The sequence below is a fragment of the Vicugna pacos genome, chromosome 35, assembly GCF_048564905.1.
Source record: "Vicugna pacos chromosome 35, VicPac4, whole genome shotgun sequence".
NCBI classification, from domain to species: domain Eukaryota; kingdom Metazoa; phylum Chordata; class Mammalia; order Artiodactyla; family Camelidae; genus Vicugna; species Vicugna pacos.
In genome coordinates, this window is record NC_133021.1 from 35,075,321 (window position 1) to 35,088,104 (window position 12,784).

Genomic DNA, 12,784 nt, shown 5'->3' on the forward strand with positions numbered 1-12,784 from the left:
AGGTGTATAATACAACTGCCTGGATCAGTCCAAAGAATTCATTTAAACGTTGTCAGCGTGACTCACAGTGACCATGTTGCGGAAAAATGTATTACAGCTTGGAGATACAGCTCAGTTGTGCCGTCAACCTGTAACCAGGCAAAAGACACAGTAGCACCCAGACAGTGGAGAACTCAGGCTTATTACACCAGAAAGCCCAGACCAGTTAACTCTGCAAGCTCCGAACCCCACTTGTAGATTTACACAGGCCTTTTATAGGCTGCCAGTTTTACACTTTGCAACATCATATGCAAATAAAGTACAACAGAAGTTGACCAACCAAGAACAAGCTTTGTAGAAATAGCCCCATCAGGAGTGAGCGCCATGCAAATGAAGTAGTACAAATGGACCAATCAGAAGTTAGGGAAGTGGACCAATCAGAAGTGAGAGTAATAACCAATCAGAAGTGAGAGTAATAACCAATCAGGAGTGAAGGAAAGTGAGCTCAGGGAACCAATAGAATTCTAGGTGTAAGTTAGCCGCTTTAGAGGCAAAAAGTGAGATAGAGCCTCTGCGCTAGGGACCCGGACGGTGCTGGGAGGAGAGCAGCCGCCCTGCCCAGGGCTCCTGCCGGTCTTTTTATGGGGCTTCCTGCCTCAACCGGAGCTTCCCCAGACACAACTCCTGGTTGGAGGGCTGCCCGGGGCGCCGTCCTCACCAGGGCCGGGCCGGTCCAGGTCACTCAACTCATCAGGCCAGCCCAGCCGGTCCTCACCGGGTGCTCTGGGCCGAGGGGAGGCGCCACGGGCAGGAGCGTCTGCGGGGAGGGGAGCGCCGGCCCCTTCCGGCCCCTGTCCCTGGACGAACACCCCTCCCCCTTCAGACCTCCCGCTGAGAGGCTGGGGAGGCCGCGGGAGCGCGGGACGTGTGTGGTCCCGCTTCTCGGCGCACCCACGACGTCCGGCGTGGAGAGGAACCAAAGCCTGGCCTCTGTTTTTCGTCCGAGCGACCCGTGTGAAACCGGACTTCAAAAGCGGACTGAGATGAACGCAGAGACCAGAGCTGCCGGATGTCGGAGCTCTGCTCACACGGAGCCGGCTGGAGTAGGTGCCGACCCGCCAGGCGCGGGCCGAGGAAACGGCTGCCGAGAAGGGCGCTGACGTCAGGCAAGTGGGCCTGTCATTTTTCTAAATAAGAAACCTGATTCCTCGCCCTTTTGCCGATGGCCTTCCGAAGACGCCGCCTGCCCTTCCTGGGACCGTCGCTTCTCACTCAGGGTTCGCAGTGTCCCCCTGGCGGAGCCGCGTGGCGGGCGGCGCTGGTGCGACTTCGCGGGGACTCGCGGCAGGCGGAGGTCAGCGGCCGTGCTGGCTCCCGTCTCGTCTGGTCTGGCGGGTCCAAGCCGGCCCCTGGAACCAGAACCCACCGCCCCGGAGGCGGCAGCAGGGCACAGAGGGGTAGGTCGCCCGAAAAAATACAGGCTGTCCAGCTGAATTTGAATTATTGTTTCTTGTTTAAGTGTTAGTAAACCAGCCGTAACACAAAACTTGCCCTGTTCGCATTGCTAAGAATCTGGCTCTGTGACATAAGCCCGTGTACGTATGTCCACCGCGCGTCCGTCTCCAGAACCTTCGCATTTTCCCGAACTGAAACTGGCCCCACTGAACAACACCCCCTGCCTCTCCTCCCCCGCCCTGAGGCCACAGCCTGCCCGCCGTCCCTGTCGGCCTCACCCCTCCAGGGCCTCGCATGGGTGGGCCAGGCAGTGCTGTCCTTTTGTGACTGGCTTGGTTCCCTGTCCTCGGGGTCCATCCATGTTGTAGCCAGTGTCAGAATTCCTTTTCAGGACGTGTAAGACCCACTGCATCTGGACACGTTTCTTTGTCCGCTGTCCATCCATGGACACACAAGTTGCTTGTACGTTTGTCTCGTGTGACTAATGCGGCCGTGAGCCTGGGTGCCCAGTGTGTGTCCCTTCGAGTCCCTGCTTCCAGTTCTTTCGGGGGTGACCCAGAAAGGAGTTTTTGGTTCCACGGTGGCTGAGCCCTCTTACGTTCTCACCCACAGTCACCAGGTCCCGGCTTCTCCGCGTTCTCAGCTTGTTACTTCCCAGGCTTTTCCTCTAGCAGCCCCCTCCTGAGTGTGAGGTGGGACCTCCCCGTGGTTTGGGGTTGCATTTCCCTAGTGACGCACAACACTGAGCATCCTTTCGTGGGTGATTTGTCAGTTGCCTATCTTCTTTGTAGAAATGTCTATTCAAGTCTTTTGCCTTAAATTTGAATTTCAGATAAAGAAGGAATCTTTTCGTATATGGCGTCCCACACAATACTAGGAATGTACACATACAAAAAAGAGTGCTGTGTATCTGAAACTCAATTTTAACTAGGTGTCTGGAATATTTATTTGACGAATCTGGCCAGCCTAGAAGTCGAGGACTTGAATGGATGGAAAGCAATTTTTAAATATTTCACAATCTGGCTCAGGTGAGCTCTGAACTGGTTTGGTGTGTTTTTGTGGGTGTTTGGCTGGTAGCCCTGCTTTATGAGAAAATCGTAATTTCATTTTGAGATGCTCCAGACTAAATCATTTGAGCTTCGCCCCCTTTGTGGTGCGTTACGGGGCTCCCTTAATGAAATTACAACTCAAACAAGTGGTTTCATTCTGTGCAGTAAATTAGCTCGGCCGCGCGGCATCGGGGAGTCGGCCCGTCCTGGGCTTTCTCCTCTCATTCGGTAGAATGGAGAGGGAGCCGCGCTATGCATTCCAGTTATTTATTGTTCTCCAAGCGAGCGTTGTGTCGTTGCCCGTCCCTGCTGCAAACAACAGCTGTTAACAGGCTCCTGAATGAATTTCAGCGTGAACCTGCCGGCCTCCAGGAAGCTCAGCTCAGGAGCAAACGGGCTCAGAATGGAAAGAAAGAGCGAGTCCAGGTCCGGGTCTGGACACCCAGGGCCGACAACGTGATGAACAGCTGGGTGATGTTTCCACGAGAAGTCACGCTCAGACGTGGCCCGGACGGAGCTCCTGCTGCCACCGAGGCCGCAGGGTCAGACAGGTCCGCTCTGAGCCCCACCTCAGGCGTGGGGGACCCAGGGAAGTGGAAAGTGTCCCTCATGGCAAAATAACCCTGACCCAGTGCCCTGGACGCCTTTGATGCCCCCGCAGTGGAGAGCCTCCCTCTGTAATTATCCAAGAATACAGTCAGGATTCAGACGGAATCCAGCGACCCACTGGGGAGCCGAGGCGCCAGAGGCAGGTCTGAGGAGGGGGCTCCGAGGGGCCGAGCTCTCCTGTGGACGAGGCTCCTGGCTCGTGGCTGGGTCTAGTCGGCGGAAGGTCTAAACGGAGGGGCTTCCCCTTCGCTCCTCTGAGAGGCGTTCCTTCATTTCTCCCGCTCGCACTTCCAACCTGCACTCCCCTGGCCTCCATGTAGAGGGACGTGGCCAAGCCCCTTGGTCCCCAGAGGGACCTCCTCCTGGGTCCGTAGTCCTCCCTGCAGTACTTGAGGTGTCTGGACCCGAGATGCTGGCCGCCTCCACCTCCCACGTCCCCGGTCCCTCCTGGAGTCTCCAGTCCAGGCTCCTCTCCAGGGGGACACCCAGGACCCTGCCCCGCTTCCTCCTCCGTGCCTCCTTCTCCCGTCTTCTGCTTCTGCCAAACACATGCTAAGTATCTTTTACACTTTTCCTAAGTCTTTCTTCACCCTGCACTTCAAGCCCACAAAGCAAGCTCTCCACTGACGGGGAGAGGTGGTCTGGGCTCACCTAGTGGAGGACTTGCTGGTGCTTGTTTGAGCTCCTCTCTGTGCTATGCAGTGACCTCCGTCAGGCAGGCTCTGCCCGCCAGCATCTTGTAGGCTCAGGCAAGGTGGTTGCCCTGGAGACGGTTACTTCAAGTTTTGAGGGACATGGAAGGAGGAGAGGAGATGCCAAAAATAAGAAAAGAAGAAAGATGGAAATGGTGATGTTTCAGATTGAATGGAGAGGGTCATTTGATAGAATGCTGTCAGAAATTCAGTAAAAGGCTGAACCAGAATGAAGTGGCTGAAACCAAAACGACCTTTCAACCTCCCTTGTCCAAACCCTCAGTAATAACAACATATGAAAGCATTGAGTTTTTCTGAAACTCGATGTCAAAAGTGCATTTCCTGTTCTTCTTTTCTTTCCAGACAAAGTAAGCACGTTGTCAGCCTTCGTCGCTCCCTTCAAGCACTTGAGCCCAGGGGCCACGAACACAGAGGATGAAGACAATCTCAGTAAGCAGTTCCCTTCCCCGAGAGTGCGGGACGCCCAGCCCACATGCAGAGGGGGCCACCCCATTGTCCCCAAAGGCTGAGACCCTTGGGTGGTGGAGGGCGCCATCTGGGCTTCCCAGAGCAGGAGGCTCCGCCCCTGTCCCCACCTGGAATCCCCTCCCCACCTGGAAACCTGTCCCCACCTGGAAACCCCCTCCACACCTGGGATCCTTTCCCCACCTGGAATCCCGCCCCCACCTGGGTGGTAGGGAGATACTAGCAGTGACTGCATGATTGAGAACTCCAGATATTGCAAAAACAAAACAAAAAAACCAGTTCTCTCAGACCATCCTTCCTCTCTTTCCTTTATTTTTGCCCTCCAAACCAAAAAGAAAAAAAGAAAAATTAACGCAGTCTCTCTGGACGCAGTTCATACAACTACTTAACAAGGAAAGAACTGGATGGGCGCCTGCTGCCCAGAGAACTGTTTGTCACGTGAACTGGGGAGGCACCTAGGCCATGCCGGGTGGGGCCCGGGGCTGCTGGGGCTGTGTCTGGAGGGTGGTGCCTCGGGCGGAAACTGTCCCTTGCCCAGTCCTTGGAGGAGACCCCGGAGTGGAAGGGCCAGCGTGGTGTGTGTGAGGGAGAATCCGGGCGTGTGTGTCAGGTGGTGCCAGCCCCTCTGGTCTGTGGTGTGGAAGCGGGGAGGAAAGCCCCCAGACACAGGGGCACCCCCTGCATTCAGCGTCACCCCTCAGCCTGCAGGAGGCGAGGGCGTGCTTGCCGCGGGCTGGGAGGGGCCCATGCGCGCTGATGGTCACCAGGGCTGTTGGTTTGACCAGGAAGCAGCGATGGGCAGGACTCACCCTGGAAGGTTGTCCCTTTTGCCTCAGATTGTAAGGAACACAGATGGCCCCCGAATAGCCCCTCCCATAAAACGTGACTGTGGACAAGATGGGAGCTGAGTTAGTTCCCTGGGCTGTTACACAGAACCAGGTCACAGAGCCGTCCAGTGTCAGAACTAGGGCCTCCTCAGTGACCGGTCCTTGACCCCCCGTTTCTGGATGAGGAGGAAGTGCTCTGAGTCAGCGCCCAGCCCCGCGAGAACACGGTCCAAGGAAAGCTCTGTCCTCTCAGGACCAAACCTGGAACTTTCTAGACTTAATTTCCTGACGGCGACTTCAGAAACGTGGAGCACACAGCACGCCTCACTCTCCAGTGCTTCGATTTATTGCATCACAGATGCTACGTTTTCACAAACATTATGTATTAATTACGGTGCGTTCATTGCTTTCTTAGAAGTAACACTTTTGCACACTTAATAGGCTGCAGTCTAGGGGGAATGTAACTTTCCTGCACGAGGAAACCAAAAATCCACATCACTGGCCTCATCGCAGTGGTCAGGGCTCAGCACACCACATCTCCGAGGTGCGCCCAAATGTTCACACACATGTGTGCATGCACACATGCACGAACAAAGAGATACGTGTGTGAAAACACACACATGCCCACAGCCGACCTGGACGCGTGGACACGGCTGGTGGAGAAGCACGTGGAATGGGCGCCTGGAGGAGGGAAGTCTTCCCCTGCCGCCTCCTCCTGTCGCGCTCGAGCTGCCGGGGCCCCGGCCGAGTCCAGTCCCCCATAGGAGCTCCCTCCCCACCAAGGGCACCTGTGACTCTGGTGCTGGACCAACTGGAAGTGTGGGAGCCGGTGTGAGGGCAGGGCCTTGGGATGCGACCCCACACTCCAGCCCGATACCTTAGGCCGTAAGCCCCATCGCTCAGAGCCGCGGTGCCCCGTGTGTGCGTGGGAGAGCAGCCCAGCTGCAGCTGGGGTGGGGGGCGCGTGAGGGCTTCTGAGGGAAGGACCCAGAGAAACAGCCAGTGCTGGAGCAGGGCTGGCTGTGCGAGAAATCAGGCTTTTCCCTAATTCAGTGGCTAAGAGGTGGAACTTTAGAGATAAAGATGATTTTGAATTGTTTACTACGTGTTAAAGTGCCTTTGCAATGCTTGGGAACCTTACTTTCTATCAGTGGATTAGTCATCCCCTTTGTAATAGCTGCTTTTTGTTAATTGACTCAGAAAACCCTGTTTTCACGCATTGTTCAAAGATAAACCTCCAAATTAATGCCGCCGGGCTAGGCTGCATCCAGGACAACCCAGGGTGCCTGGGTGCATGACGTAGAGTTAAAGGTTGGCAACCTGCCCCAGGGGGACCCCAGGAGCAGCCAAGCCAGGAGCGCAGGTGGAGACCAGGCCCCCTTCTGCCCCCGCTGCGGAGGTGACCCCAGGTGCACAGGCCACGGGCCAGAGAACAAAGGAGGAGCTCAGGTCCCGTATGCCCAGACCTGGACCCGAGGGGGCACGCAGTGGGGTGGCAGCCTCTCCAGTCTGGCAGGAGCACGCCATCTCTGGGTTATTCCCTGCGACAGCGGGGTGTGTGAAACCTGCTAAATAAGTGGAGGGGGGAAATGAGAATCATTTCCTGGGTCAGGGGAGGGGCTGAGGTAGAGGGAAGGTGAATTTGTGAAGTTGGAGCTGAAGTTCCGTAAGAGGGCCACGTGGAGCTGCGTCAGGTCTGGCAGGACCCAGCTGGCAAGTCCAGGCAGCACCAGACCAGAGGCCAGGGTCCCCTGCTTGCCGCCCCTCCTGGCCCGAGACTGCATCACAGGAGACCCGTGTCCCTCCCACGGGACCGAGCGTCTGCGAGGCAGCGGCTGGTTCTCGCTTCTGCCTGTCTCGGGGACCACAGGTTGGAGGCTGAGGCTCAGGGCATCCTGGCTGGTCTCTGTAAGAACCAGTGTTTGCCTTGCCAACCGGAGGGAAGCGGGGTGCGTCTGGGGTGCACGGTGGAGACCACGGCTCCACAACCAGGTAGTGGGTGTTCAGACCTGGTCCCAGAAACTGCGCACAGACAGGCGCACTGGGAGAGGGGCGGGGCCCCACGTCTCCTTTCTGGGAAAATTCATCGGGAAGCCCAGCTCATAAAATAAGCAGTGAAGCTGGGCCTGTAGAGGACGTGTCGGTGTCCCTCTTCCCGCTGTTCACAGAAATGCCCAGACTTGGCTGAGCATCAGGGATTTTGCTAAGTGTCACGTGGGTCCTTTAGCTCAGCCTCAGGCGAGTGCCATCAAAACCCTCATCTTCCATCTTAAGAAGATGGAGTCTGGGCAGGTGGAGGGACTGCCCAAGGCCACACACACCCCGAGGTTGGAGGGGACTTTGACCTCTCACCTGCCTGACCCCGGAGCCATTAATGACCACCGCCCCATCCTGCAGCTGCCCCGACTTTGTGCAGGCTCAGGAGTCCAGTTAACCGAAGCATCTGGGCCGTGGTGAGGGGAGTAGAACCCTTAATCTGCTACTTCGCAAAAACCAGAGGGTCACGTCACCCCCAGAGAGCGTAGGAGGAGAGGGCCAGCGGCTGCCTCCATCGGTTGTTGTTAATTACTGACGGGCATGGGAGGAGCCTTCCCCCACCGTCTGATGCCCGAGGCTCAGGCCCTGGGAAGCTGTAATGAGGACAGTCAGGTGCTGAGGAGAAGGGCACAGACGTAATTTCTCTGCAGGTGGGGGGACGCGTGGGTCTGCGGGGCCTGTTCCTCCAAGATAAACCTTTTCCCTCAGAAGGCACAAAGGCCATCTGATATCTTGGCCACTTTAATCACACGCACAGCCTCACTCGACCCCCACATCGCAAGGAATCAATAAGAAATTAGAGCGCTGCCGGCGACTTTCTGGGCAATCTGGCGGGCGGCCGTGAGGCTGCACTGCTGTTATTTTCTCCATCTTCACCTTCCATTTGGGAAACTGCGTGGTTGGTGCCCCCTACCAGCCTTGGCCCGAGGTACCCCAGACAGCAGCACCCATTGCCGCACACCCAGGATGCACAGCGCCCCGCAGGAGGGTCTGGTCCAGGATGCACAGCGCCCCTCAGGAGGGGCTGGTCCAGAGCTGCTGTTGGGGAAGTGACTCTTCCTGCTGAGATGGGCTGTGAATGACCCCCATCCCCTCTGACTTACGAACGCTCAGACTTGCCCCTGCTGCGAGCCTACCATTTCGCAGAAGCCAACCATGAGAAGTGCTAACAGACCACCTCACCAGCCAAGCAGCTGAGAGTCAGCCCACAGCCCTTGGGAGCCCGGCCTCCGCCTCCCACTGGGCACACCCTCCTGCGGGCGCTGGGCGGCTCCTCCCTGCGGGGATCTGGCCGGGAGGGCTGGCCCCACCTGGGCCCTGTGAAATGGTACTTGTGACAATTCTCCAGCAGCCCCACAAGGACAAGGTCACCCACTTGGCACGTCTTCCCACTGCTGACTCTCTGGGCAGCAGGGAGGGAGACACAGTCAGTCTGCTCCCAAGCTGCGCTGGCTGTAACGCTACCTCAGGTTTCTTCTTGCTGAAAAAGAAAACTGTGAGTCCCAGGTCCCGTGGAGAAACCTGAGGGCACCAAGGTCACCTGTGTGGCCGGGACCCCAGCCCCTCCTCACCTGTCGGTCCACGCCATCAGCAGACTTCCTCAGCTCCACCCCCAGGCAGCCCGCGTCTGTGAAACGGACAAGAAAATGACCCTGAGCTCCTCTGCTCCCGTAAAGCCTCCTCCACAGCCTTTCCTGGATGGATTAACCAGCCCGTGACCCTCAGTTTCGTCCCCTAGAAGGCGGTGCCCTGACCCACTGCGAGTGGCTCTTAGGAATGAGGGAGGTGCCAAAGTGAATGTGTGGGAGGGGCTTGGTGAGAGCTAGCCCACTGCTCATCACCGCCATCCTCGGAGTTTCTCACCTTCCGGGAGCACATCCGGCCGGGCAGCGTGGACACTGTTCTGGGCCCCGTGGGGTGCACGGCTCAGCCACTCTAAGCAGAACAGCTTTGCTGGAGAAAAGTGGTCCAAGAGGGCCAGGCCAGACAGTTAAATGATCTCTACCTGCATTCCTCATGTGCAGTGAGCAAATGAGGATTTTGCTGAATTTACTTACATCAGTTTGTGAAAAGACATGAAACCACACAGACACAAATGAAGCCACCCTCTGAGCCATGTCCCGCGCTCCCCCTCTCCCGGAGAGGGGTCCATGTCTGAGCTTTACCCCCGTGAGTGGGGGCACAGACAGCGCATTGGGTCAGCTCTGTGTCTTTATTACTTACATTGAAAAGAGCTTCTGTGCGCCATTTTGCAAGTTGCTTTCATTGTCCCACCTTGTAATTCTGAGATCCCCCATGTAGTGTAAGCGCCATCCAGCAACCCAGGGCCTGACGGCACCCAACCCACCACTTTCCACTCCAGGGGAGGCCCTCAGCATTGCCCAGAGCTGCTGGAAAGAGAGGGCTGTGTGTCTGCTTGGTTCGGGGCAGCAGTGGGGGAACAGGGTCCTGTGCTTGACCCGCAGCCCTGATACCACACACGTGGCGCTCCGAGCAGCAAGTGGGAGAGGCCCTGAGGGAACGCGCCCCCGGCCCAGGCCCACCTCACGTAGTTCACTGCAGGCCCTGCTGAGGGCTGTGCCCGCCGGAGCGAGGACCCCACCCCCGGGGGGCTGCCGGTTCTGCTGGCCCACGGACTCGGGGCACTGCTCGGGTGGTCTCCCCATGACCCTTCCCGCAGGTGCCAGCCCAGAGCCTGTCCCACAGCTGGGCTGCCAAGCTGGTGGCTATCTCGGGCTTGGAGGCTGGACTGTGTGGTCGGGTCACCAGGACCCGCGCCGGGGGTCTCGCAAGCTGCCAGAGCCCTGGGTCATGGCTGTCTGTTCTCGCCTCCAGGTACCAGCAGCGCGGACGTGAAGGAAAACCGGAATGTGAGCAACCTGGAGGCGCGGCCGCTGCCCGTGGGCGACCGGACCCGAGGAGGCCCGCCCGGCCTGAAGAGGAAGCGGCCGCTGGAGGAGGGCGGTGGCGGTCCCCTGCGCCAGCTGCACCTCCTCTGGAGGGGGCTCTCGTGGTCCGTGGCACCCAAGAACGCACTGGTCCAGCTGCACGAGCTGCGGCCCGGCCTGCAGTACCGCACAGTGTCCCAGACCGGCCCGGTGCACGCGCCTGTCTTCGCTGTGGCCGTGGAGGTGAACGGGCTCACCTTCGAGGGCACCGGGCCCACCAAGAAGAAGGCCAAGATGCGGGCAGCCGAGCTGGCCCTCAGGTCCTTCGTGCAGTTCCCCAACGCCTGCCAGGCCCACCTGGCCCTGGGCAGCGGCGCCAGCCCGTCCCCGGACTTCACCTCTGACCAGGCCGACTTCCCGGACACACTGTTCAAGCAGTTCGAGCCGGCGGCGCCCAGCGAGGCCTTCCCCGGCCGCCGCCCTGCCGCCCCTGAGCGCCTGTCTGCAGCCTGCCGGCGGGGGCGGCTCCTGTGCCGGCCGCTGGACCTGGTGGGCACCGGAGCCCCGGGCGAGAGGAACCCGGTGGTGCTGCTGAACGAGCTGCGCTCGGGCCTGCGGTATGTGTGCCTCTCGGAGCCTGAGAAGCAGCGCGCCCAGAGCTTCGTCATGGCCGTGAACGTGGACGGGAGGACATTCGAAGGCTCGGGACGCAGCAAGAAGCTGGCCAAGGGCCAGGCGGCCCAGGCTGCCCTCCAGGCCCTCTTCGACATCCGGCTGCCCGGCCACGTCCCCAGCAGGAACAAAGGCCACCTCCTGCCCCAGGTGAGAGTTCAAGGAGGGCTGCCAGCAGGGCGGGGCCCAGGGGAGACCCTGCCGGTGAGTGGGGGGCGTCCACCCCCAACGAGCTGGGCTCCGCCCCTCCCAGCCCAGCGCTGGCAGCCGTGCTCAGGCTCTGGGGAGAGAGAGCTCCTCACCTGTGAATGGAAAGAAAGAACGTTGGCTCTGACCTAGCAGGGATGAAGGGAGAGCCAGGGAGCAGGCTGTCTTGGAGCATCGCCAGCTCCTGGGGACGGGGCAGGGCTCCTGTCCCCCGAGGACTGCCCTGTGGGAAGGCCCTTGGTCTGGGCTGGGGCGGGGAGCCTGCAGGCAAGTGTGTGCTAGGTGACCATTTGGGCTGAGTGTCTGGCTCTGGAGGCTGGAGGAACCAGGCGCACGTGCATCACTCCTTCTCGGTGGCTCCAGCTGAGGCAGCGGCCGGTGTCGGGGGCTCAGAGGGGATGGGGTGGGAGCCTAGCCTCACGGTCGCTTCTCGGGCCTCGCCACACAAATCCAGGTGTCTGCCTCCTCAGAGTTTACTGTCCCGACTCCAGGAACTGTCCTTGTGTCGGGAACTGACCGTACGCTGTTTGACCTCCTCACCCTCACCACTCTCGTAACTGCTTGTTTATGCAAATCGTCTTTCCTCTTACCGTTTTGAGGACTCTGCAGGCATCACTGATGTATCAGATGCAGAAAGTTATCTTTATTCACTTTTGACGTCAGTGGAGGAGAGAACCGTTCTGCAGGTGAAAGGCACTTGGCCCAGCACAGGGTCCATGCTCAGTGCCAGGCACTCGTGAGGTATGGCTACGAGCACAGTGTCCTTACCTTGCAGCACCTCGGGTGGAAACCGCTGTTTGCCTCAGGAGGTCGTGCATCCGCTGGAGAAGTCAGCACGCCACCGAGACTCGGCAGCTCGGGGGGTTCTGGACAGCAGATCAAACAAATGCACTAGGACAGACCCCTCACGTCGAATCACAGCCAGGAGCAATCATCCACCCGCCCACCCGTCCTTCCATCCATCCATCATCCGTTCATTCAGTGAACGTCCCTCTGACTGGCAGGTGCAGAGCACGCGCCGGCACAGACATCGGCCTGCTCCCCACAGCTCTGCTGCCTGAAGGGCAGAGACCATAGAACAGAGAACCCCAATAGGGGCGGCTGTTTCTCCTGCCACCTCTGGCCCCCAGTCCTTCATTTATTGTCAAATATTTACTAAACGTTCCAGGCACGAGGTCGAGGAGTTTAACCCATCATCTCCACGCATCTTGCCTTCCGACCCACCCTCAAATAACACACAGTCCAGGCGAAGAGGGGCGTTTGCAAAGCTAGGCCATGGTGGGGAGTCCCCGCCAGAAACCCTGCTGTCCCGCTGCCCCTGCCTGACGCCCCCACTTCATCTCTTCCCCTCCTCGTCCTCCTTGCACAGCGTCTCCACCCATGTCTGCAGCTCAAACCACCAGTGGCCCCCAAGGAGCCCCTTGGCCCCTACCGGCAGGATGGCCCCAGGTGGCCGTGGCCTGTGTCCCGCCCCCTTTCCTGGAAGGTCCCCTCCCCGTGGGCTGTGGGTACCCCCCTCCCCCCCGCTGTTTAGTGAGAAGGCCCTTCGTCTGGCCCCGCTGTGCTGGCCCTGCTGCGCCCGCCCCGGGAAAGGTGAAGGATGTCAGTGCGTCCCAGCCATGAGGCCTTTCCTTTCATGTTGTCACCATGAGCCCTCGCAGCGGAGGAGCCCGGCGGCACCACTGCTTTGTAACAGTCATTTGACCCCAGAATGCAGCACATCAGTTAAAGCCACCGCCGCTAAATTATTTCTCTCTGACAGTCCGCTAACACCCCACTGGATGATGGAGCGCGCGGAGCGGCGGGAGGGCTGCGGGCCATCCATCACCCCAGACATGCCGACATCACACAAGGTCTGTCCTGGGCTCATTACCAGGCCGGGC

At 59.1% G+C, this 12,784-nt stretch overlaps 1 protein-coding gene across 14 annotated transcripts in view; it reads left to right on the plus strand.

Moving 5' to 3' along the window:
* The window catches only part of ADARB2 (adenosine deaminase RNA specific B2 (inactive)), a 420,003-nt gene that overhangs the window by 321,407 nt on the left and 85,812 nt on the right, over positions 1 to 12,784 (plus strand). For 12 of the 14 annotated variants that reach the window (XR_012067232.1, XM_072955161.1, XM_072955160.1 and 9 more), the window contains 2 exons: positions 4,148 to 4,234; positions 9,970 to 10,844. Coding sequence is in view for 13 of the 14 variants with exons in the window: in XM_072955161.1 (XP_072811262.1) it covers positions 4,148 to 4,234; positions 9,970 to 10,844 (962 nt within the window). In the remaining variant the exon portion in view is untranslated. Of the gene's footprint in view, positions 1 to 1,647; positions 1,897 to 2,266; positions 2,463 to 4,147; positions 4,235 to 9,969; positions 10,845 to 12,784 lie in introns of those variants that run through there. The other 2 variants (XM_072955164.1, XM_072955165.1) reach the window with 2 other exon arrangements.